The sequence below is a fragment of the Mizuhopecten yessoensis genome, unplaced genomic scaffold (assembly GCF_002113885.1).
Source record: "Mizuhopecten yessoensis strain PY_sf001 unplaced genomic scaffold, ASM211388v2 scaffold9501, whole genome shotgun sequence".
NCBI lineage: Eukaryota > Metazoa > Mollusca > Bivalvia > Pectinida > Pectinidae > Mizuhopecten > Mizuhopecten yessoensis.
Window position 1 is genome coordinate 380,767 of NW_018408079.1, and position 24,879 is coordinate 405,645.

General features: G+C 36.8%; 2 protein-coding genes across 2 annotated transcripts in view; one reads left to right on the forward strand and one right to left on the reverse strand.

Annotated features, from left to right (window-relative positions):
* LOC110458200 (sideroflexin-2-like) overlaps positions 1-5,034 on the reverse strand; it is a 16,360-nt gene extending 11,326 nt beyond the window's left edge. Inside the window, exons 1-4 of the mRNA XM_021509804.1 lie at positions 4,968-5,034; positions 3,004-3,161; positions 2,476-2,649; positions 1,658-1,753 (exon numbers count right to left, since the gene is read on the reverse strand). Of these exons, the coding sequence (XP_021365479.1) occupies positions 1,658-1,753; positions 2,476-2,649; positions 3,004-3,161 (428 nt within the window). The 5' untranslated portion in view covers positions 4,968-5,034. The remainder of the gene's footprint in view (positions 1-1,657; positions 1,754-2,475; positions 2,650-3,003; positions 3,162-4,967) is intronic.
* A 13-nt stretch (positions 5,035-5,047) lies between these two features.
* LOC110458206 (ADP-ribosylation factor-like protein 3) lies at positions 5,048-22,702 on the forward strand. Its single transcript, XM_021509810.1, has 6 exons — positions 5,048-5,124; positions 8,111-8,260; positions 9,040-9,156; positions 11,996-12,046; positions 13,860-14,045; positions 18,861-22,702. The coding sequence occupies exons 1-6, from the start codon at positions 5,122-5,124 to the stop codon at positions 18,912-18,914; spliced, it is 561 nt and encodes a 186-aa protein (XP_021365485.1). The 5' UTR covers positions 5,048-5,121; the 3' UTR covers positions 18,915-22,702.
* Positions 22,703-24,879: the final 2,177 nt, after the last annotated feature.

Genomic DNA, 24,879 nt, shown 5'->3' on the forward strand with positions numbered 1-24,879 from the left:
CCACCACCTAGGGATGCTTCCAGTCAAATATGGTTGATATCCACCTCTTAGTTCCAGAGAAGAAGTTGCTTAATGCAATATTGCAAAATTGACCCCTTTTTGCCCGCCTCTCAGCCCCCTGGGGGCTCAGCCCCACCATTTGTATAATTTTGAATCCCCACCACCTAGGGATGCTTCCAGTCAAATATGGTTGATATCCACCTCTTAGTTCCAGAGAAGAAGTTGCTTAATGCAATATTGCAAAATTGACCCCTTTTTGCCCGCCTCTCAGCCCCCTGGGGGCTCAGCCCCACCATTTGTATAATTTTGAATCCCCACCACCTAGGGATGCTTCCAGTCAAATATGGTTGATATCCACCTCTTAGTTCCAGAGAAGAAGTTGCTTAAAGCAATATTGCAAAATTGACCCCTTTTTGCCCCGCCTCTCAGCCCCCTGGGGGATCAGCCCAACCATTTGTAAAATTTTGAATCCCCACCACCTAGAGATGCTTCCAGTCAAATATTGTCGATATCCATGGCATAGATCTACAGAAGAAGTCGTTTGTAGCAATATAGCCCCCTTTTGGCCCCGCCCCTCAGCCCCTGGGGGGTCAGCCCAACCATTTGTACAATTTTGAATCTCCACCACCTAGGGATGCTTTCAGTCAAATATGGTTGATATCCATCTCTCAGTTTCAGAGAAGAAGTCGCTGAAAGCAAAAAATAGCCAAATTGTCCCCTTTTTGCCCCGCCCCTCAGCCCCCTGGATGGTCAGCCCCATCATTTGTACAATTTTGAATCCCCACCACCTAGGGATGCTTTCAGTTAAATATGGTTGATATCCATCACTCAGTTCCAGAGAAGAAGTCGCTGAAAGCAGTAAATAGCCAAATTGTTCCCTTTTTGCCCCGCATCTCAGCCTCCTGGAGGGTCAGCCCCATCATTTGTACAAGTTTGAATCCCCACCACCTAGGGATGCTTCCAGTCAAATATGGTTGATATCCACTTCTTAGTGCCAGAGAAGAAGTCGCTTAAAGCAATATAGCCAAATTGACCCCTTTTGGCCCCGCCCCTAAGCCCCCTGGGGGGTTAGCCCCACCATTTGTACAATTTTGAATCCACACCACCTAGGGATGCTTCCAGTCAAATTTAGTTGAATTTCAATCAGTGGTTAAGAAGAAGTTGTTTAAAGAAATTGTTGACGTATAGACGGACGGACAGACGACGGACGCAACGGTATGGCATAAGCTCACCTTGGTCCTTCGAACCAGGTGAGCTAATAATAGGGATAACTGAAATACAGCTAAACCTGTATAAAGAGACAACCCTAGATCAGTCCAAAGAGTGGTCTCTTAACACAGGTGGTATCTTAATACAGGCTTAATTCACTACAATGGGGAACATTTAAAGAGATATCTTGTGGTCTCACAGCACAGGTTTAATTCACTGCAAAAGGGAACATTTAAAGAGATCTCTTAACACAGGTGGTCTCTTAATATAGGTTTAATTCACAACAATGGGGAACATTTAAAGAGATCTCTTAGCAGAGTTGGTCTCTTAATAAAGGTGATTGCAGGAGCAGAGCTGACTGTATTACACCAAATGTAAATACATGTACACTACATACAGTTATAATCACCACATAAACTGGTTATACAGACTTCTCCTGAACACCTACTTAGTATCGTTGGAAGAACCTGGTGCATTAGTATAGTTGACGATAGCATTAAATGACTGATTGGTCCACTGCCAGAACACAACTGCTGCTGGACTTCTGCAATGACAAAATCAAACAAGTATTTTTATAATGGTTTATTATTAGTCTTAAAGATCCCTGTACCACTACCAAAAACTGCAAAGTTCTAATAGTCTTCCAACCAAGCATGCTTCTGGCAAAATATCATTACCCTGGACCTTTCGGTCTTACAGAACAAGTCATTTAAAGATTTAAACATATATTGACCACTGTGACCTTGAATATGGAAGAAGGTCATTCATTTTAACAAAATTGATAGTCCTTCATCCCAACATGTTAATGGCCAAATATCATCTGTGACCTTTGGACTTTTGCTTATTGAGAAGAAGTTGTTTAAAGGTTTTAAACATATTTGACCCATGTGACCTTGGATATATGTCAAGGTCATTTATTTTAACAAACTTGGTAGCCCTTTATCCCAGCATGCTACTGGCTAAAATATCATCACCCTGTGCATTTCGGTTTTTCAGAAGATGTTGTTTAAAGTTTTTAACATATTTGACCCCTGTGACCTTGAAAATAGGTGAAAGTCATTTATTTGAACCAACTCTGTAGCCCTTCTTTCCAGTTTACCTCCGGCCAAATATCAACACCCTAGGCCTCTTGGTTATTAAGAAGAAGTTGTTTCAAGTAAAATATTGACACCGGACGACAGACAGGTGAGCTAAAATGTTCTGGGCCTTTAGGATTAATGTGAAAGAGTAAAAAGAGTACAAACATCAGAAAAAGTTTACATATACCTGTAAAATGTTACCATGCATCCACATAGAACCATGCCTCCCGGGACCTGGAAAGACATCCTCCCTATAACATTTTGCAGAACACCTGTGTCCGGGTGGAAAGCGGATAGTGTCGCCTGTTGGGCTCGTCTATAGTCTGGCACAGTCACTCCATGTGGTAGGCTGTGGTTTTTACTGAAATTATAACAACATCTTGCCTGCATTATGTCAAATATTTATTATGATTTCACTTGAGAATGTATTCAATGGATTTTATACAACAACTTTTCTGAGTTAAATATAGACAATTGAATTAGTCTATATAGACTTTCATTCAGAGCTGTTCTAGATAAGTTTTCATTTCAATAACTTAGTGACTGTTAGGATCAATACAAATATGAGGCATTTTTATGTGTATTTGAACTTTATTCACTTTCATTTTCAAGTTTGCTTTGGTTGCCAAGTTAAGGCTACTAAGTAACTTTTACTGACAATGCAATCACTGAATTATACCTATAATATTACAATAATGAAATCACTGAATTATACCTATAATATTCCACTATATCTTTATACTGATATAGGGTTTTTGTTGGGGTCAACGTCAGGCGAGTGTCAGTGATCCAAGCATAGTAGCGAAGTCTTCCTTGAAATTTGGACAGGTCCCATATAGGTTCATTCAAATTAACCTTTGATTCAGATGTCATCTTTGCCAGCATAACATGTAAAGAATAAAAACAATACATACAATGAGTAAAAGAAAGCAAATAATTATGGCAACTGACCAATCTAAATATTCCTTCAAATATCTGAACATCCATTTAGATATAATAGTGCATCTGGTAGTTAAGTTTAAATACAAATTTTATCTTTATTATTTCATTTAAAATCAGCACAATGTACAAAACCCGATCATAAAGTTGAAATGAATTACAATGTATTACCTCCGTCACTACAGGTTTTATAAAATATCTAAATTATTTAATATTACATACACTTTCAACAAAACAATTCCACATAAATCATATCTCACAATGCATCATACAGGAAACACAATCAGGATATAACTTGCATTACAATGTATTACCTCCGTCACTACAGGTTTTATAAAATATTTAAATTATTTAATATTACATACACTTTAAACAAAACTATTCCACATAAATCATATCTCACAATGCATCATACAGGAAACACAAGCAGGATAAAACATACATTACAATGTATTACCTCCGTCACTACAGGTTTTATAAAATATTTAAATTATTTAATATTACATACACTTTCAACAAAACTACTCCACATAAATCATATCTCACAATGCATCATACAGGAAACACAAGCAGGACATAACTTGCATAACAATGTATTACCTCTGTCACTACAGGTTTTATAAAATATTTAAATTATTTAATATTACATGCACAATGCATCATACAGGAAACACAAGCAGGATAAAACTTACATTCTGTTTGTGAAAAATTACCCCAGTGGTAGTCTTACCTAACCTTTACAACAGCCTAGCTGTTCCTTTATGAATTGGGAAAATATAGCATTATTTGTATTGAAATTGGTAATATATTCCTCAGTTTTTGGTCTTTTTGGGAGAATAAGGGACTTTTTAGCTAGGGGAAACTAAACAGAGTGTATTCGTCAGTAAAACTGAGCAAAATAAATCACTGTACCCTGAATTAGAAATGTTTGAAATCTGAGCATTTGCAAAAAAAACACCTATAAATAAAAACAAGAGATCCCAGAGGGATCATCTTCACTGGTGCCCACCATTGTACCATCTTCATTAGTTCTTTGTCATTTCGATCTTTTCTCTTCTTTTCTCTAATCTTATTGATCGAGTCATGTTAACAGTACCTTGAGGTAATATTTGATCTAAACTTAATACTGATGTATCATGTGTATGTGTGCCCGCTGTTTAGGTCTCGCCTATTTCATATTATGAAAAAATAACACCCATTTTTACTCCAAGTGTTTAAAAGAAATTTATGTGTTTTTATTTCACTTTATTTTCCATCTGAGTAATAAAATTGTTACTGCAAATGGTTAACTGTTACCCAAATACAGGATTATTACCCATATCATATGCGCCGTTGTGCCCAACCTATTTAGCTTACTCTATAGTAGGCCTATTATATATGTAGGCAAGAATTTGAAGATATAGTTTCATATTGGCAATCTGGTTCATAAAACGTAGTAATGTAATACACTCCATTGTTGATATATCAAATATCCCGGGGCTGACAACTTAGCATTACCTGTACATGTATATATTACCAGAGACGTATAATACTGTAGTGTAGAGGTCACCGTCACTCTGCAGCCGTCATCGTGCTACTACTTCTAGCAGACAGCACGTTTTGGTCATTACCTTTTTTCATTCCCTGTTATTTCTTATATTCAAACAGATGAGGAAAACTCTTTAGATGTGCTAATTTCACATATGGAATTATAAATAATTAGCTGTTTTTGATTCAACTAAAATAAACAACGATTCTTACCTTCTATGACGAGTTTCTTCTAACTCGAGCACCTGCAAAACTAATGGAGTTCTTCTACATTTGGAGACAAAATTATATGAACTTCCGCTTTCAAAATGAGGCACTGACGTCACGCGTAGTTACATAGCGAAGCCGTAGATCTCCATTCAAGAAAATGGTAAGGCATAATCGTAAAATTTAACCAGCTCATCAATTATTTTGATAGCATACATAAGTTCATAACGGAAACTGTATGGAATGTGTTTAGTGGGTTCTGTTTTGTCCCCTTGATCACATTTATTTATTATTTCATTGGAATCAAAATTCATGTCCAGTCCGGCAATGCAATCGCCAATGATTGAAAGACTGCCAAATTGTGACCAAATTATGTCGATAACAGCTACCATGTGTGTTTTTTCATATACTCACTCCTACCATTTACTGACCCCTTGTTAATTCATCAATGCTCGATACAGCGAATATCTGAGTATTACATCATTTTTGGTGATCATACTATCAACATTAATTATCGTCACGAACTTACAACGTTAATATCGTTTGTGTTTTTCTTGCAATTTATTTCCCATTTCAGTCACAAAATTGTAACCGCATCAAGTAAACAGTATCTGTTACACAAATGCAGGATTATATCCATATGAAGGGTTGTGTCCAACGTGGTAATCATCATATCATCTTTATGTATTCTTGAACTCTGAATATGGTAACAGGTTGTTTCGCCCTAAATCGTGTTCACACTAAGTGTTGTTTTGCCCTAAATCCTGTTCGCCCTAGGTTGTTTCACCCAAAACAAAAATCAATTTAAACGCTAGCTAATATATAATATTTAAATATATCGGCTAAACGTATTGATAACTTTCTACATTAGTGTAGGTATATTTCATGTAGAAAAATATGAAAATTTGTGAGTGCAGAGTCAGCTTTTCACAGCTGCTGTTTGTCACACTCGCTCAAAAACAACACAACCACATTTATTTTTATAAAATTGATTTTAATGATATGGAAGACTTAATTTGTGACTTAAAACTACTAAAATTGAATGAAATATTCCAACAATGTTTCACCCTAAAATTTTTGTTTTAGGGTGAAACAACCTAAGGCGAATGGGATTTCGGGCGAAACAACCCTGAACACTGAATATTATGGCAGATTTTAATTGTATACAGGATAACGATCACCTTAATTCAAGCTTCGTGCTAAAGGGAATTCACGTATTTCACTTTAGCTCAGGGGTAGAGCGCCTGACTAGGAAATCTGGGATCACAGGTATCCCTAGTGATTTCAAGCATGCGTTAATGCTGTAATAGTACTACTGTACATGTATTCCCAAAAATATAAGAAGTTTGACTGAAACGCTGGTCTCTGGAGACCAACAACAAACTTTTTAAGATACAACCGAAACTTAAAACATCTATTCCCAGTCGGAAAGATCGTAGAGAGGAAGTTGTCCTCGCTCGGCTCCGCACTGGGCACACATATCCTACTCATTCGTACCTTTTAAAACGAGAAGATATACCTTCATGCCACGCATGTGACACTCCATTTACAGTGGAGCATTTTTTAATAGAATGTTCCGATTTTAAACACATTCGTGATAACTACTTCCGAGTCCCGGATATGAAAACACTTTTCAGTTCCGTGGATTCGAAGGCATTATTTAACTATTTGAAAGACATCGGTCTATTTTATAGACTCTGATGTCTTTTAACCAACCTTATCATTTTTGACGTTATATACATATCGCATATTCCATATCATCTATTCGTTATCTCTTTTATTATTTTAACTACCTTTTATTATTTTTTATTATCTACACATACAATGCGAATACTTTTAAACTGAACCATTTTATCTGATTTTATCTTCGCTATTCACATGTTTGTTAAAAAAGTAAAATAGATAAATAAATCACCATGGCCCTAAATGACCACAGCCGTCGATGGGCCGTTAAACATAAACAAACAAACAAACAAACAAGTTTGACTTGGCAAGATTTACTTTAACACTTTTGACAAGCACTTTTCACAGTTGGCACAAGAATATCTGATACGCAAGAAATGGTAGAGCTCTCATGTTGATGGTTATAAAATTGAACACTGTTTCATATGTAAAACAAATATCGTTATTGGCATACCTGCCAACCCGGCCTCCCTATTTAGGAGGGAGAATCATGATTTCGGACCCATAAATTTCGCATTTTCAACAGACAAATTTACTAAACTGTTCCTATATTTTAAAATCTAACGAATCTATCTGAAAGAACAATTCAATAAATGTTTTTCAAAGGGTTATTTTTGACAAAAAAAATGACAACCTAAACTTGTCCACACTGTTGGAATTACTTCTTTGCCCCATATATATATGTACATGTACATACACACATGATATTTAGGTTTAAATTTTGAGCATGCATAATCTTCCCCATGGACATTTCAAACAGTTGGCAAGTATGTATTGCATTCTAATAACAACTTCTCTACATAGGAAAAGGTTATAAGACATTGAATGTGAATGTTTATGTCAGCCTGAGTGATATAGAGAAGCATAGTTTTAACTTGTGTATTTCATAAGTTTACATTTGCTTTACACATGTATCTGACAACAAAAAATTAAAGCTACCAGGGAATAATTTGGTTCACACAATGCACTTGACAGCAGCCTAGGACTACTTTTTCTTTTAAACCGCGTGAGTCTATACATGTTTCAGTATGTTTGCATTTCCGTACCTACAAATGTGATGTTTTGGACATTTTTTAATCTTTGTAAATTAAGGAAACATCTATCATTTTCTAACTTACTTTTAAACTCATATCCTTTTTCACCTTTTATCTCAAACTTGATTTTTATATACAATCTAACCACTGGCAAATGAAAGTAAGGCAGTCCTATTTGTTGTGCCTCTTAATTAATGTATCATTATTTATGGGAGTCTCCCAACTTAATGAGACGGACCTAATTCAATTTTAAACAGCTCTGCCGAAAAAAAGTCAACCAGCAGCCTCCGGCTCTTATGGTACATGTATATATAGTTATAGGAGTATATGTACTAGAACAAGTCATTCCGAGCTGATCCTTTAACTGGTATCGGAGCCTGAGGTGTAGGAAATTAAACACTGATTTTTATCAAAATGCTTTTTTTTGTGCAGGGTTTACTGAGTCTACTGAGGAAGCTGAAAAGTTCCAAATCAGAAGAGTTAAGAATCTTGCTTCTTGGATTAGACAATTCTGGCAAGACAACACTACTTAAGCAGTTGGCAAACGAAGGGCAAGAACTCAAGAATGTTGCCCCAACACAGGTAAAGTGTGGAATCAAATCTCTCCATACAGGTATTCTTTCAAGAAGGAGTTTCTTCATGATCAGTTAGATATATATTTTTACTGAAAACAAAAGCAATTTGCCTGCTGAAGCTTTTTGGTAATCTTGTAAACAGAAGGGATATAAAAACTTATCTGATGAGTTCTGCAATATAAAGCTTAAGAGTCATTTGCTTAAAAGCAGCCAAGGAGTGAGGTTGTCATTGTGCATTTTAGACACTGGGTAAGTGCAGGTTTTGATATAACGAGTCTTTGACTTTAAGACAGAGAAAGGGTGATATGGTCATTTTGCATTTCTGTTATGTTCAGTTTCATTAAAAAGGAAATGTTGTTGATGTTACTTATAATTTACAATGACCGAATCTATATGCACAAAAAAATAATGACTTCATGATACTACATTAGACATTGACAGCGATCTGTAATATACAATGTTGTTTATTACATCTGTAGACCTCACTGTAAACATTTGTGAAATTTTCAAGGTAATCTGTTTCTTCATCAAGACGCATGCATTTAACAATTACATATTATAAAATACAACTACCAGGTTAGTATTGCTCTGTGACACCTTTTCTTAAGCACACCAACATACCCTGTCTCCTGCATACACACACGCAAGCACATATACACTACACACATGGAGGCACGTCCTTAAATGACCTTAGCTGTAAAAATGACGTTAAACAAAATTAAACCAAACCAAACTAAAATATCTTACAGGATGATTGATTTGAAATTGTAACTTTTATTCCCACAGGGTTTCAATATTAAATCGGTTCAAGCAGCAGGTTTTCAGCTAAACGTATGGGATATAGGAGGACAAAGGAGAATTAGACCCTACTGGAGGAATTACTTCGACAATACAGATGTATTAGTAAGTCATACAATAAAAAGTCAATTGTATATAGATGGGCGGATTGGTCGAGTGGTTAACACTTCGGCTTTCCCCGCAGACAGCAGGGGTTCGATCCTCGAAGTCGTCGTACGCATGGAATATCAGAGAAAGTGTTTTTCTCCTGCCCACACAACTCCAACTACCCAGGTGGAGTATAAAATGGTCTGGGGTGGATGTTGCGGTATCTGTGCTGTAGTATTCAAGTGAGGTGGCACTATAAAAGATGCCTTTGGAAGCACGGTCCCATTACAAAACAGAACACAATACATCTCCAGCACACACACAGGCATACAGACATAGGGAGATATTAGCCAGGTGGCATATGACTAGTAGTAAGCACCTGATAAGGCAGCTCCTGCAAATTCCTCAAAATTGAATTAATTAATGAAGGGCAAGTGAGCTTATGCCATGGTCCGGCATCATCCTCCGTCTGTCCGGCGTCAACTTTTTAATTTAAACAACTTCTTCTCAGTAACCAAAAGGTCTAGGATAATGATATTTGGCCAGAAGCATACTGGAATCAAGGGCTACCAAGTTTGTTCAAATAAATGACCTTGACCCACTTTCAAGGTCACAGGGGTCAAACATATTAAAATCTTCAAACAACTTCTCAATAACCAAAAAACCCAGAGTACTGATATTGGGCCTGTAGCATGCTGGGATGAAGGGCTACCAAGTTTGTTCAAATGAATGACCTTGATCCACTTTCAAGGTCACTGGGGTCAGATGTCTTAAAATCTTTGAATGACTTCTTCTCAATAATCAAAAAGCCCAGGGTACTGATAAAGTGGCTGTAGCATGCTGGGAATGAGGGCTACCAAGTTTGTTCAAATGAATGACCTTGATTCACTTTCAAGGTCACTGGGGTCAGATGCTTAAACTCTTCAAACGACTTCTTCTCAATAACCAAAAGGCCCAGGGTACTGATATTGGGCCTGTAGCATGCTGGGATGAAGGACTATCAACTTTGTTAAAATGAATGACCTTGACCAACTTTCAAGGTCACAGGGGTCAAATGTCGTAAAATCTTCAAACAACTTCTTCTCAATAACCAAAAGGCCCAGGGTACTGATATTGGGCCTGTAGCATGATGGGATGAAGGGCTACCAAGTTTGTCTAAATGAATGACTTTGACCAACTTTCAAAGTCAAAGGGGTCAAATGTCAAAAAATCGTCCAACGACTTCTTCTCAATAACCAAAAGGCTCAGGGTACTGATATTGGGCTTGTAGCATGCTGGGATGAAGGGCTACCAAGTTTGTTCAAATGAATGACCTTGACCAACTTTCAAGGTCACTGGGGTCAAATGTCTTAAAATCTTAAAACGACTTCTTCTCAATAACCAAAAGGCCCATGTCCTGATATTGAGCCTGTAGCATGCTGGGATGAAGGGCTACCAAGTTTGTTCAAATGAATGACCTTGACCCAGTTTCAAGGTCACTGGGGTCAGATGTTTTAAAATCTGACTTCTTCTCAATAACCAAAAGGCCCAGGGTACTGATATTGGGCCTATAGCATTCTGGGATGAAGGATTATCAAGTTTGTAAAAATGAATGACCTTGACCCACTTTCAAGGTCACAGGGGTCAAATGTCTTAAATCTTCAAAAAAACTTCTTCTCAATAACCAAAAGGCCCAGGTCCTGATATTGAGCCTGTAGCATGATGGGATGAAGGACTACCAAGTTTGTTAAAATGAATGACCTTGACCCACTTTCAAGGTCACAGGGGTCAAATGTCTTAAATCTTCAAAAAAACTTCTTCTCAATAACCAAAAGGCCCAGGGAACTGATGTTGGGCCTGTAGCATGATGGGATGAAGGGCTACCAAGTTTGTTCAAATGAATGACCTTGACCCAGTTTCAAGGTCACTGGGGTCAGATGTTTTAAAATCTTCAAACAACTTCTTCTCAATAACCAAAAGGCCCAGGGTTCTGATATTGGGCCTGTAACATGCTGGGATGAAGGACTACCAAGTTTGTTCAAATGAATGACCTTGACCAACTTTCAAGGTGACAGGTGTTAAATGTCTTAAAATCTTCAAACAACTTCTTCTCAATAACCAAAAGGCCCAGGGTACTGATATTGGGCCTGTATTTCAACCTAATGTCTTTGTTTGACATTCAAGGTCACAGGCGTCATATGTTTAAATCTTTAATAGGTTCTTATGAACCAAACACTGATATTCTGCCTGTAGCTGTTACTTTTAGTCCACTTTTACGATTACAAGTGTGAGATTAATACCAGGTGAGCGATGCAGGCACATTGGGCCTCTTGTATTGTTACACGTGACTGCCGACTGACCAGGTAATCAGCTGTATGGTTGTGTAAACCTGATATACCACCAAACTCGTTAAACCACCAAAATCACATAGGACAGCAGGTGGCTGTATAATGAGGTTTTACTGTATGTACTTAAGGTATATTGTTATATAGCTATATATATTTTATCAGATTATCTAAAGACCTCTGTCCTAATTCAGACAAAACACTAGATAATTCCAATGGTTTTTTTTGTACATATAGTCTCCTTTTAGTTTCATTTTGTGTTTATATTTAACTATATACAAATAGCACTACTTGGCCTGGAGGCTTATTGATCTGAGTTGTCATTACATTTGATATTAAATACTAGTCACATAATACTATACATGTAATTTGTGTTTGTGTTTGAATGTCTTTTTGAATAAACTCATTCACCCCTGAAATTTCATAATGAACTATTCCAACCTTTGAACTGGAAGAGTTCAAATGTGTCTTCAGGGGTGAATGAGTTATAAGTTGTATCTTAACACATGGCCTTTATAATATTTCTTTTGTAGATATATGTAATAGACAGCAGTGACAGAAAACGACTGGATGAAAGTGGAACTGTGAGTATTTGAATCTAGAAAATTCAAAAGTATTTCTATTACCTTCAAATCTGAAACCCACCATATCAAATATCGACTTTATTTATTTTACAACAATTATGAAACAAGTTATTTCAACTTATATTAATCACTCTTGTTGGCCAGGATGTTAGCGCGTGGGGGTATTAGTGTGGGAGGAAACCGGAGTGCCCGGAGAAAACCCACATGGTCGGGCAGGTGACCCCAACCTTTTCACGTCCGAGCGGGGAATCGAACCCCGACCGCCTTGGTGAAAGGCAAGTGCGCTATCCACTGCACCACCCGGCCACCCGAAACCCACCATCAGATGAGGGATTGTTCAAATCACCCTTTGATTATGTCCATGGTCATGGATAGGGGTGTAATGATTCACTGATGCATCAATGTATTGGATCGCAAGGGCCGCGATACGATGCATCGATGTGGCAAGACTGTGTCGTGATACCTGCCATACTTTTCATTTTGTACTCTCCATTGTTGGAACTCTTCAAAGAAAAAATAGTTTTAGCACTCAACAAGCCAAAATGGTGGACCGAGAATGTGACAAGAAATATGTCAAGGCGTTTGCACATTTCAAGTCGTCTATTTCGCAATGGTTCACTTTCAATAAGTTTCATATCTTCTAAATCCAAAGAAAATGTATTTGAGACGGACAATGAACGTTGAAGAAAACTGGAATATGCGGAAAACGTGCACACGTATATGACTCATCAATACTTCGATCTTTAGGTGCCAGTTCGAAGTAAAACTCACGTTACACGTCCATAACATTAAACAGGAATGCCTTAAACCAAATCAGTCAGGGGAATAAACCCGAAATGTTTTAGTTTTTCGTAAAATACCAATTACGACCACTATTGATAAATGTTGCCGATGCTCTTCGTCCGTTTTCATTTGTTGAAAATGATGTTTTTAGGGTATTAATTAACACTCAAGATCCTTAATATTCACTTATATTCGTATCGCAACCCAAGTATCATGATGCGTATCGTATCGTAGCATCACTCACGATATACACCCCTAGTCATGGATATATACAGGCCTTTTTTTATGACTGAATATGGGTCCATTCATCTCTCAAATTTTGGCATTATTTTCCTCCATTTCAGCTTTATTTTCCCCTATTTCAATTAAAAATTCCCCCACTTGTATCGAAAATACTACTACATGAATATCTGTCTTTGGTCCATTTTGTTTTTATTTTCTGTCAGTTCGGCGACTGAGTGATTTATTTCATTTTCTCTGTATTCATGTTATGACTGTCGATATTTAAGAAACTTTTTACAGCTGGCCCTGTTTACGGTATACAATATCATAACAGCCACACAAGCCTTTTATTATGTCAACTGAGACAAAGTCTCAAGTGACCTATTGCGATTGCTTTTCGTCCGTCCGTAACCAATTTACATTTTCAACTTTTTCTCCAAAACCCCTGAACCAATTTCAATGAAATATGCAGAAACTTTCCAAGGCCAAAGGTCAACTATAATTGTGAATTATATGGTCCCCAGCCCCATGGCACATCCATAAATGACCTTAGCTGTTAATAGGACGTTAAACAAAATTAAACCAAACCTCAGTAATGAGGGTGAATTTATCATTACAGCGAACATTTGTAAACAACATAATATATACATAGTAATTACATGTGAAGGATGAAATTAACACTGGGCAAAACAATTGATTTCATGGTCAAAGGGTAAAAGTTTGACTGGGCAAAAGTGTCCCCGTATATATATATACAGTTTATATATATGATGAAGAGAAGAATTGAAAGTCATGTTCTATGTTCCAGGAACTGGAGGAGTTGCTTGAAGAAGAGAAACTGAGAGGTGTTCCTGTGTTGATATTTGCAAATAAACAAGATTTGTCTAATAGTTGTAATGCTGATGAAATCAGTAGAAACTTATGTCTTACAACAATAAGGGACAGGACATGGCATATCCAACCTTGTTCTGCCAAGACTGAAGAAGGTGTAAAGGTAAGTTGTTTTTAGCTCACCTGGTCCGAAGGACCAAGGTGAGCTTATGCCATACCGTAGCGTCGGTCGTCCGTCCGTACGTCAACAATTCCTTTAAACGACTTCTTTTTCCTAACCACTGATTGGAATTTAACTAAATTTGACTGGAAGCATCCCTAGGTGTTGGGAATTTAAAATTGTACAATTGGTTGGGCTGACCCCCAAGGGGACTGAGGGGCGAGGCCAAAAGGGGGCAATTTTGCTATATTGCTTTAATCGACTTCTTCTCATGAACCAAGTGAAGGATATCAACCATATTTGACTGGAAGCATCCCTAGGTGGTGGGGATTCAAAATTGTACAAATGGTTGGGATGACCCCGCAGGGGGCTGAGGGGCGGGGCCAAATAGGGGCAATTTGGCTATATTGCTACAAACGACTTCTTCTGTAGAACTATGCACTGGATATCAATCATATTTGATCAAAAGCATTCATTGGAGGCAGGGATTCAAAATTGTACAGATGGTGGGGCTGACCCCCCAGGGGGCTGAGGGGCGGGGCCAAATATGGGCAATTTGGCTATATTGCTACAAACGACTTCTTCTGTAGAACTATGCACTGGATATCAACCATATTTAATTGGAAGCATCCCTAGGTGGTGGGGATTCAAAATTGTACAAATGGTGGGGCTGACCCCCCAGGGGGCTGAGGGGCGGAGCCATAAAAAAGGGTTATTTGGCTATATTGCTTTAAGCATTTTATTCTGTAGAACTATGCACTGGATATCAACCATACTTGATTGGAAGCATCCCTAGGTAGTGGGGATTCAAAATTGTACAAATGGTGGGGCTCACCCCCCAGGGGGCCGAGGGGCGGGGCCATAAAAAAGGGTTATTTGGCTATATTACTTTAAGCGTTTTATTCTGTAGAACTATGCACTGGATATCAACCATACTTGAATGGAAGCATCCCTAGGTAGTGGGGATTCAAAATTGTACAAATGGTGGGGCTGACCCACCCGGGGGCTGAGGGGCGGGGCCAAATATGGGCAATTTGGCTATATTGCTATAAACGAAACCAACTTTCCTGTTACTCTCTGGATATCAATCATATTTGATCAAGAGCATTCATGGGAGGCAGTGATTCAAAATTGTACAAATGGTGGGTCTGACCCACCCGGGGGCTGAGGGGCGGGGCCAAAAAGGGTTATTTGGCTTTGTAGCTTTAAGCGACTTCTTCTCTGGAACTTAGTGATAGATATCAACCATATATGACTGGAAGCATCCCTAGATGGTGGGGATTCAAACTTGTACAAATGGTGGGGCTGAGGGCGGGGCCAAAATGGGGCTATATTGCTATAAACGACTTCTTCTGTAGAACTATGCCATGGATATCGATCATATTTGGTTGGAAGCATCCATGGGAGGCAGGGATTCAAAATTGTACAAATGGTGGGGCTGATCCCCTGGGTTAAGGGGTGGGGCCAAAAAAAAGTGTATTACTTGGAAATGGTTGAGATCCCCACCATATAACCATATATACAATTGCTGAGTATAAAGAGAAGAATGCACATTTGCTTCTAGGATGGCTCTAGGATCTGGCCCCACCCTTGGAAACATAGTCCCTGGGTCATAAAACGGTTGAGATCCCCACCCCAAAACTATATAAACAAATGCTGGGCATAAAGAGATGAATGCAGTCATGATATTAGAATAGACCCTGGGGTCTGACCGAACTCCTAGGGACCTAGTTTCTTAGTCACAACTTGGAAACAGTTGAGATTCCCACCCTATAACCATACATACAATTGCTGAGTATAAAGAGAAGAATGCACATTTTCTTCTAGGATGCCCTAGGATCTGGCCCCACCCTTGGAGACATAGTCCCTGGGTCATAACTTCAAAACGGTTGAGATCCCCACCCCAAAACTATATATACAAATGCTGGGCATAACGATACGAATGCAGTCATGATATTAGAATAGACCCTGGGGTCTGACCGAACCCCTAGGGACCTAGTTTCTTAGTCACAGCTTGGAAACAGTTGAGATCCCCACCCTATAACCATATATACAATTGCTGATGTAAAGAGATGAATGCACATATGCTTCCAGGATGGCCTTGGCATCTGCCCCACCCTGGGAGACTTAACCCCTGGATCATATCTTTGAAATGGTTGAAATTCCCACCCCAAAACTATATATACAAATGCTGGGCAAAAAGAGACAAATGCAGTCATGATATTAGAATTGATCCTGGGGTCTGGCCACAACCCTAGGGACCTAGTTTCTAAGTCACAGCTTGGAAACAGTTGAAATCCCCACCCCATAACCATACATAAAATTGCGTGGCATGAAAAATCTAATACAGATATGCTACAAGGATTGGCCTTGGGGTCTGACATATTCCCTTGGATCTCATTATAATTGGAGAATCTTTTGCCATGATTGATTGCTTAGATATCCAGGTGAGCGATACAGGCCCTCTGGGCCTCTTGTATATATATCACTTCTTCCTCCTTCAATTATGTTCTTCAATCCATCTGAAAATTCTATATGCCCCCTTTTAATAAGTAGTTATCCAATTGTACTGTGACATTCCAGTGATTTTTGTAGAATTTTTTCAGGCAAATTCTGAGCATGCATTTAAAAAAAAAATGGACGAGTCCCATTTTTAGCTCACCTGCCCGAAGTGATAGTGAGCTTATGTCATGGCGCAGCGTCTGACAACCATCCATCTGTCAAATTTTACTTTACACGACTTCTTCTGAAGAATGGTCAGGCCTTGAGTCATGATATTTAGGTGATAGCTTTGTTGGTTAGAGCCCAACAAAGTTTGAGGGAAAATGACCTTGACCTGCTTTCAAGATCACAGCAGTCAAAAGTGTCAAATACTTAAAATGGCAAGAACTGATAGGTATAGAATCCTAATATGTTACTAGTAGCTTCATTGGTAAAAGCCCAACAAATTTTGAGAACAAAAATGACCTTGACCCACTTTCAAGGTCACAGGGGTCAAATATGTCAAACTTGTCAAACAACTTCTTCTGAATAATCGAAATGCATAGAATCAAATTATTTGGCTGGTTGCTTCTTAGGATTGAGCCCAACAATGTTTGCTACTGAAAATTACCTCAACCTATTTTCAAGGTCACAGGGGCCAAATATGTCAAACACTTCAAATTACTTCTTCTGAATAATCTAAAGGCATATAATTATAATATTTGGCTTGTAACTGTCACAGATAGAGCCTGACAAAGTTGGTTATTGAAAATTACCTCAACCTACTTTCAAGGTCACAGGGGTCAAATATAGCAAATACTGCAAACAGCTTCTTTCGAAGAAGTGAAAGGCATTGAGTCATGATATTTAACAAGCAGCTTCCTTGGATGGAGCCCAACAAAGTTTGTGAATGGAAATGACCTTTACCTACTTTATCCTATTGCTTTATCTTAATCTAATTTGATATAGAGTATTCTTGGCCCCAACATGATTCAATGTTGTAGAAACCATGCCTCCATCCCAATCGGGACAGGAGAATGGGACCCAATAAGGTAAGGGTATTACTGAGATACGTACAGAGCTAAGATTTGGAAATATTTGTAGTACAGTATTATATTTATTTATTATTTTCTATGACTGCTTAAATATCCAGGTGAGTGATGCAGGCCTTCTTGGCCTCTTGTAAAGGTATATAGTGGCCATGGGTTCTCAAATATATTTGTGAATCCCACATAAGAAGCACAAGCCCAGGGCTAATATTCATGAAACCGTTCTCATGTTCAAGCATGGATTCTGTGCTCAAACCAACTTTCCTGTTACTCTCTTAAATCATGTCAAACCATCAAAAAGTCAAATGTAGACATTGAAAACAGTATTTGGCTTTTAAGTCTCTTCAATATTTTTTTCCAAATCATTGACAAAATAAGATTTGCTTATCAATTTATAACCAGAACAAGAATTTGGCTTGAGCACAAATCCATACTTTAGCATTAGAATGGTTTAATGAATGCAGGCCCAGGACTGCAATATCTGAGTTTCAAAAATCTCAGTCTGATTTTTTGCTCTTGCATAATGTATAGTAATTCATGATCAGGGACCCTGCTTTCTTCACACTTTCTGAATATGTTGTTATAACTTTGGAAATCTGTTTTTGTATGAAAGTGGCTTCAACAACACTGGAAAATATTAACATATGACTAAGATGAATAGAATCTATCACTTCAGTGGTAAGTGAACAGAGAAATCGGAGAGATGTTTTGAAGTTTAGCACAGAGCGTTAACAAGTGTTGAGCCTAAAAGTCTTATACCAAGGGTTGAGATTTCTATGTTAGCATTACACGGGAATGATTTTTTGACTCCCACACTTTCTTATCACAAGAAAATGTTGTATTGGTGAACCCAAAACACCAGGCCATCATCAATGACAGATGAAAAGTGTGAAAAAATTGATTAAGAAACCCTAGCTACTTTAGTTTGGTATGCTGCATGAAGTGTTGACGTGATGGTGACATTTTAAAAATAGTTGAGCAGGTGAGCTGTATTTCCCAAGGTGGGTAAACACAGTTTTTTCTCCACTATAAGACTATAAGACTCTTTCATGCTAAGGGGTGGAGGATAGGGAAATTTCGTCCAAGGAGTTTTCAAATTTGGTAAAACCCAAGGCTTACCCTTTGGTTGAGATTTTTCTGTCTTTCCCCCAAGATGAAGAAAGATTATAATATCAATCTTTTCCATAGAAAAACACGAGTGCACCTGTGAATTGTGCGAGAAAGTAAGCTACCCCAACCTAAATGTTCATGCATTCAATTAACAAAACATTTTCGTTACCTTTTACAGGAAGGTATTGCATGGATATCAAGTGCTATCAAGAATAAAAACCAGAAGAAGTAGTTTTAACAGGGAACAGTAATCACACACAAGACATGTTGGATGACCTTGGCGTCAGGGAAATCTTTATACTATATCCTCTTGGACAGGCATGTATCTGTTCAAGTACGCAACATTCTACAAGGTTGGGACCAACGGCTTTTAGATCTTATGATATGGTAATCTTGCTGTTACCACATCTTGCTATTGGGTTTATGAATAACTCAAAGTGAAGCAAGAGCAGCTGACCTTCAAAAGACATTGAATGGTTACAACATATATGTCGCAGAAAGCCACAAGAGGATAACAACACAGCTTATTAGACGGTGCATCCATATCAAATCTTTCTGTTAGCAGTGTATTTGACTTTTTATTGTGGAGTTGGATTATTTGTTATATTTTCATTCCAAAAAATATAAAAAAAAAATCCTGCTGTTTTTTGGTGGTTTTTTTTCTCAATTGCTACTGTACATGTTTTCATAAGACAATGAAAGGTTCCTTTATTGTTTTGTAAAAAAACAATTTGTAGTATTGAAATGTAAATCAAAATTAGCTAATAAGATTTAGTTGTTATGCAATATCTACGTTGATTTTTTTTATATTTGAAATAAATAATTTTTTGAAATAAAGTACATAAAAGTATAAAGAACATGTACATAATGATCTGAAGAAACCATGGTAATTGATGGTTATGTTTCACAATATAGATCACCACACTGTGGATAGTTTATTTCATGAGACTGTTGTGAGTTGGGTAAGCCTGCAATTTCTACTGTTACTGTTAACTTGATGTTCATTATAATTCTAGTTATTTAACCCTTTCACCCCTATGTAACTTTGATAAACTCTACCATGCATTGATCTGGATTTGTCCATTATGGTCAACAATGGTGAAAGGGTTAATAATTTACCAGCAACAGATACTTATCATCACAGAATTTACCAGAATGTTGTAACGTTTTCCGTCCACATCAGCATAAATCACTCTAATATCAATGTATCATGGAAATATATCAATCAGTCATGGAGAAATGTCACCACGATTTATCTGGTGTGATGCTAGCCAGAAACGTAGGTATAATCTCCTTCATTTTAATAAAACAAAAATGATTACTTTGTGTCCTGACATTGTCACATGGAAATTAATGTTAATCATAATATTAAGTTTTCGTAGTTTCTGTGGTTGAAGATCGTTATTAACGGTACTTGGTATAATGATAAAAATAGATCCCTGAAGGATCCCTGTTGCACTGCCAAAAGTTGTCATTATAAATCGGAAACTTTTTTACTGGCATGACAATCATTTTAATAAATCATTTCTAAAAAAAATCTTGTTTATGAAAATATAATAATAAAAATGTATTTTCAATAAATGAGGTGTTCTGAGAGTAAAATTGAAATCGCTCCAGACCAGATTTTGAAACCTTGACCTCTGATGACAATACCGTTGCTTTTACCAACAACGCTTCTTGATCAGTGATTTTAGTTCCGGGGTACTGGTCCCCGGGTACAGTTATATCTGAAACAAAATTAAAGGGAAGTTATAACTCATGTATGAATAATTAGGGGGAATAATATTTTGCCTGCAGCAGGACAGGGATCCTTAACTCTTTCACCCCTGAAGACACATTTGAACTCCTCCAATTCAAAGGTTGGAATAGTTCATTTTGAAATTTCAGGGGTGAATGAGCTAATATTTGATGGTATTCTGTGATCCTCTCGTGTTTGGATTTCAGTTTTTGTCTTTTTGTTATTCCTTTGACTTCATCCAGTGGTATCACAAATTAAAAACAACTATCATTGCAAATGTTTGCAATTTTGAATGTTTTGAAACTGTTATGTCTGTCATCACAATTCAAAATAGCTAGATAAGCGATCTTTATTTAACTTACACTTAAACAATATTCTGTGAAGTTTAAACTGGAGCACAAACAATGTACCTCCACAATTTTTTTGTATTTCGTATTTTTTCCCATTAATTTAATCACAAAACTTACATAATAACACATATGCATTAAATATAACAGAGAAATTACAATATATGGAAGTGTTGCTTTTCATGATTGCATATTTAACAATTGCTAAATCATAGATATATATGTATATATATAAATTAACACGTTAAAATAATCATGAAATCACTATTGCTCTGTAAAGAAAATGTTTAGACTTGATCCTTTTTTGTATCCAACTCTATTTATTTTGTTGATTTGTCCTAGTTAACTATCTGTACATGTGTGTGTGTGTGACTGACTACAGCTATACATGTTACTACTCATTTATTTCAATCATTGTGTTATAACTTCCTTGTCCGTTCTTCTCATCTTCAGTGTGTTAAGTCTGTTTTACCATACATTTTATCTGTGTACAGTAATACCCAGGCATACTTGTACTACATTATTTTACATAAGAATCACTTTAAAAGCATTAGTCATTTTCCAAAAACGAAATTGTTCTGGACAACTATTTTTACAAAAAGATAGGTTAATGATATTGAAACACAATACATTGAAAGAAAGACCTATTCTCAGTTTGTGGGTCAATGTAATTAATTGTAAATTACATTGAAGACTATGCTCCTTTCTGAGTCAGTGTAATTAATTAAAAATGACACTGAAGAAAATGCACCTTTCTTGGTCAGTGTAATTAATTAAAAATGACACTGAAGAAAATGCACCTTTCTTGGTCAGTGTAATTAATTGTAAATTACACTGAAGAGAATGCTCATTTCTTGGTCAGTGTAATTAATTGTAAATTACACTGAAGAGAATACTTCTTTTTGGGTCAGTGTAATTAATTGTAAATTACACAGAAGACGATGCTCTTCGCTCTTTTCTGGGTCAGTGTAATTGATTTTACTGAGGTAATATTACTTTTCTTTCTTGGTCAGTGTTACTCGTTATTATCAATGCTACTTGAGAGGTATGAGGGAAGCAGTGTTATTGATCATGTTGTGGTAAAATGTCCGTCCAATTGTTTACGCTAATAACAACATATCCTTGAACTAGTGTCTTTTCTTAGTTGTAATTATTCTCAATTTTCATGTTATTTAAATGTTTATAATGATATGCAGAAACCACTATGTGCTAGACTTGTAAGCCCTTTCCATCCCTTTGTCTTCACAATTAGGAATTTTGAAGGCCAATAGAAATTTTACAGAGGAAAATGCGAAGGATATTAAAAAGTGCATCTTACAGTTTGGAAGAGAGTTCAATGTAAAAGTAATCGTGATTGTCTCTTTCCTCTTTTTGTTGTGAATCTATTTTATTTGTCAACTTAATATCTGTGTCTAAACATACATTGTATATCAACATATGAATGAATATGACTTTGGTTAGTGATTTCAATTTTGTAGAGTCAGAAATATGAGGTGAATTCCAGTTTCTACCACAAGATCATTGCAGTTTATTCAATAAAAAGCTTTTCACATCTTCAATAAACGTTCTGTGTTCGACAATTAAAAGTTCAGGGTTTGACAAATTTTACATAGAAACATTAAGGTACACAATAGATTTCATCATGTATTTGGAAATTTTCAACCGCAAAAAAAAGAAACATCCAGCAAATCTGTCATTGTCAGAACAAAACATGTATTGATAATTTTTAAGGAAAGTTAATACACAAATTCTCATCTAATGGGTTTTGCAGCAGATGGAGTATTTGGTCAGTTTAATATGCATGATTAGGACGGACTTGTCATTATACAAAATATTGAATTGTTTTGATATATTGATATCTTAATGTGAGATTCCTTTATGTGTAACATTTTATGTAACAAAGAAAATAAAAAATCTTTTCGAGAAGACAACCTTTACATTTGTTTGTTTTGTATTTAGGTAGCTTCCACTTAGGGAAGAGGATGTAGAGTAATCAGCATGGGTGTCTGCAGCGAGGCCATATCAAGTTCTACACAAGAATAGATTTCAGAGGCCAACGATAAAGTTAAAAGGGTCAAAGGTCATGGTCAAAAACCACACTATACCACTTTTGAATTAAAAAAGGTTATGTACGTGGGAAAGCAGGGTGAGGAACATATCTATGTGAGCCTTTGCAAACTTCGTCTATCTTATAATTTATAGTCTTGGATTGTTAATCCCTTGATCAGGAACTATTGGTTGTTTTCTGGTTTGGACATGTACAGTATGCTCTCTTGACAACTGTGTAGAATGTGTATGTGGCAGGTTTGTGGCCTTATAAGGAACAAAATGCAAATTTTATATGTAGGTTCCTCTTGGTCCTTAGCTGTGCAGGGCAACTTTTGAGACTGATCGGATAAACAACATGGCCCACAGGCAGCCGTCTTTGATTTTGATAGTGGAAGTTTGTTATCGCTATTTCTCAAGAAGTATCAGAGGGATCTTTCTCAAATTTTATATGTAGGTTCCTCTTAGTCCTTAGCTGTGCAGGGCAAGTTTTGAGACTGATCGGATAAATAACATGGCCGACAGGCAGCCGTCTTTGATTTTGATAGTGGAAGTTTGTTATCGCTCTTTCTCAAGAAGTATCAGAGGGATCTTTCTCAAATTTTCTATGTAGGTTCCTCTTAGTCCTTAGCTGTGCAGGGCAAGTTTTGAGACTGATCGGAGAAACAACATGGCCGACAGGCAGCCGTCTTGGATTTTGATTGTGAAAGTTTGTTATCGCTATTTCGCAAGAAGTACCAGAGGGATTTTTCTCAAATTTTATATGTAGGTTCCTCTTGGTCCTTAGCTGTGCTGGGCAACTTTTGAGACTGATCGGAGAAACAACATGGCCGACAGGCAGCCGTCTTGGATTTTGATTGTGAAAGTTTGTTATCGTTATTTCTCAAGAAGTATCAGAGGGATCTTTCTCAAATTTTCTATGTAGGTTCCTCTTAGTCCTTAGCTGTGCAGGGCAACTTTTGAAATTGATCGGATAAACAACATATCCGTTGATTTAGATATTAGACATCAAGTCAAAGTGAATGAAGTAAATAATAGATATCATAGATAGTAATGTATATACATAAAGAGAAATAGATTTTAACATGAAAGCATTGATGGTAGTATTACACAATATTCAGAGAGAAGAATGATTACTGGGTAATGTATAATAATTAAATATGTAAACATCTACTCAAGCTTAATTATCCTTAATTAGCTGGAATTGATCAATTATGTCTTGATCTGATATTACAATTTCACCAAGTTTGATATGGCTAAGGGGAGGTAAATCCATATCAGAATTGTTAATATTAACAGTATCATCAACAGAGTTGGAAATAGAAGTAAATACATTATTAATAGCTTCTGCTTTATCCAACGGATGAATCAAAATATCATTACCAACTTAAAGAGGATGAGAAGTTTCTTTTTTATTGGAAAGACCACTTATGGACTTAGCAATACGCCACCACTTACTAGGTGGTATGGTCTTATCTACAAGAGAGTTTTGAAGTTTCCTAAGATATGTATCTTTAGCTTTTCTAATAAGGTCATTTACACTATTTCTCAAAATTCTAAATTTCTGCTAGTCATTTTCTTTATTAGTATGTTTTGCTATTTTATGTAATCTATTCTTTTTCCTTAATCGGGTTCTTATTTCATTAGTCATCCATGGTTTATCATTTGGCTTTATTCTTATTACTTTACATGGAATATACTTTTCAGTAAGCAAGTTTATTTGATATATAAGTATACTATTTATCTCATTTACATTATCATTATGTCCAATTAATGTATTCCAATCAATTGCTAGAAGACATCTATTTATTTCCTCCTAAACGCCAAAGAGGAAAACGGAAAAGTATTTGAAACTAGCACCTCTGATTCTAAACAAGGAAAATGAAGAATTTTTATTTTAGCACAGACTCCATTGGGCCCCACCCTACAGCCCTTGGGGGTACGGATGGCTCAAAATTTACAAAGTATCAAACTGTCAACTTAGGGTTATAATTCCAATCAAGTTATCAACATGTAATATTCAAAGTATCATTTGCCATTATAAACCATAACAAATTTTGCCCCCC

Bases quoted from the DNA above. Each gene is read 5' to 3' on its own strand.
- LOC110458206 (XM_021509810.1), top strand. The intron at 12,047-13,859 runs GTGAGTATTTGA...TCTATGTTCCAG, and splicing joins GACTGGATGAAAGTGGAACT to GAACTGGAGGAGTTGCTTGA. The intron at 14,046-18,860 runs GTAAGTTGTTTT...TACCTTTTACAG, and splicing joins AGACTGAAGAAGGTGTAAAG to GAAGGTATTGCATGGATATC.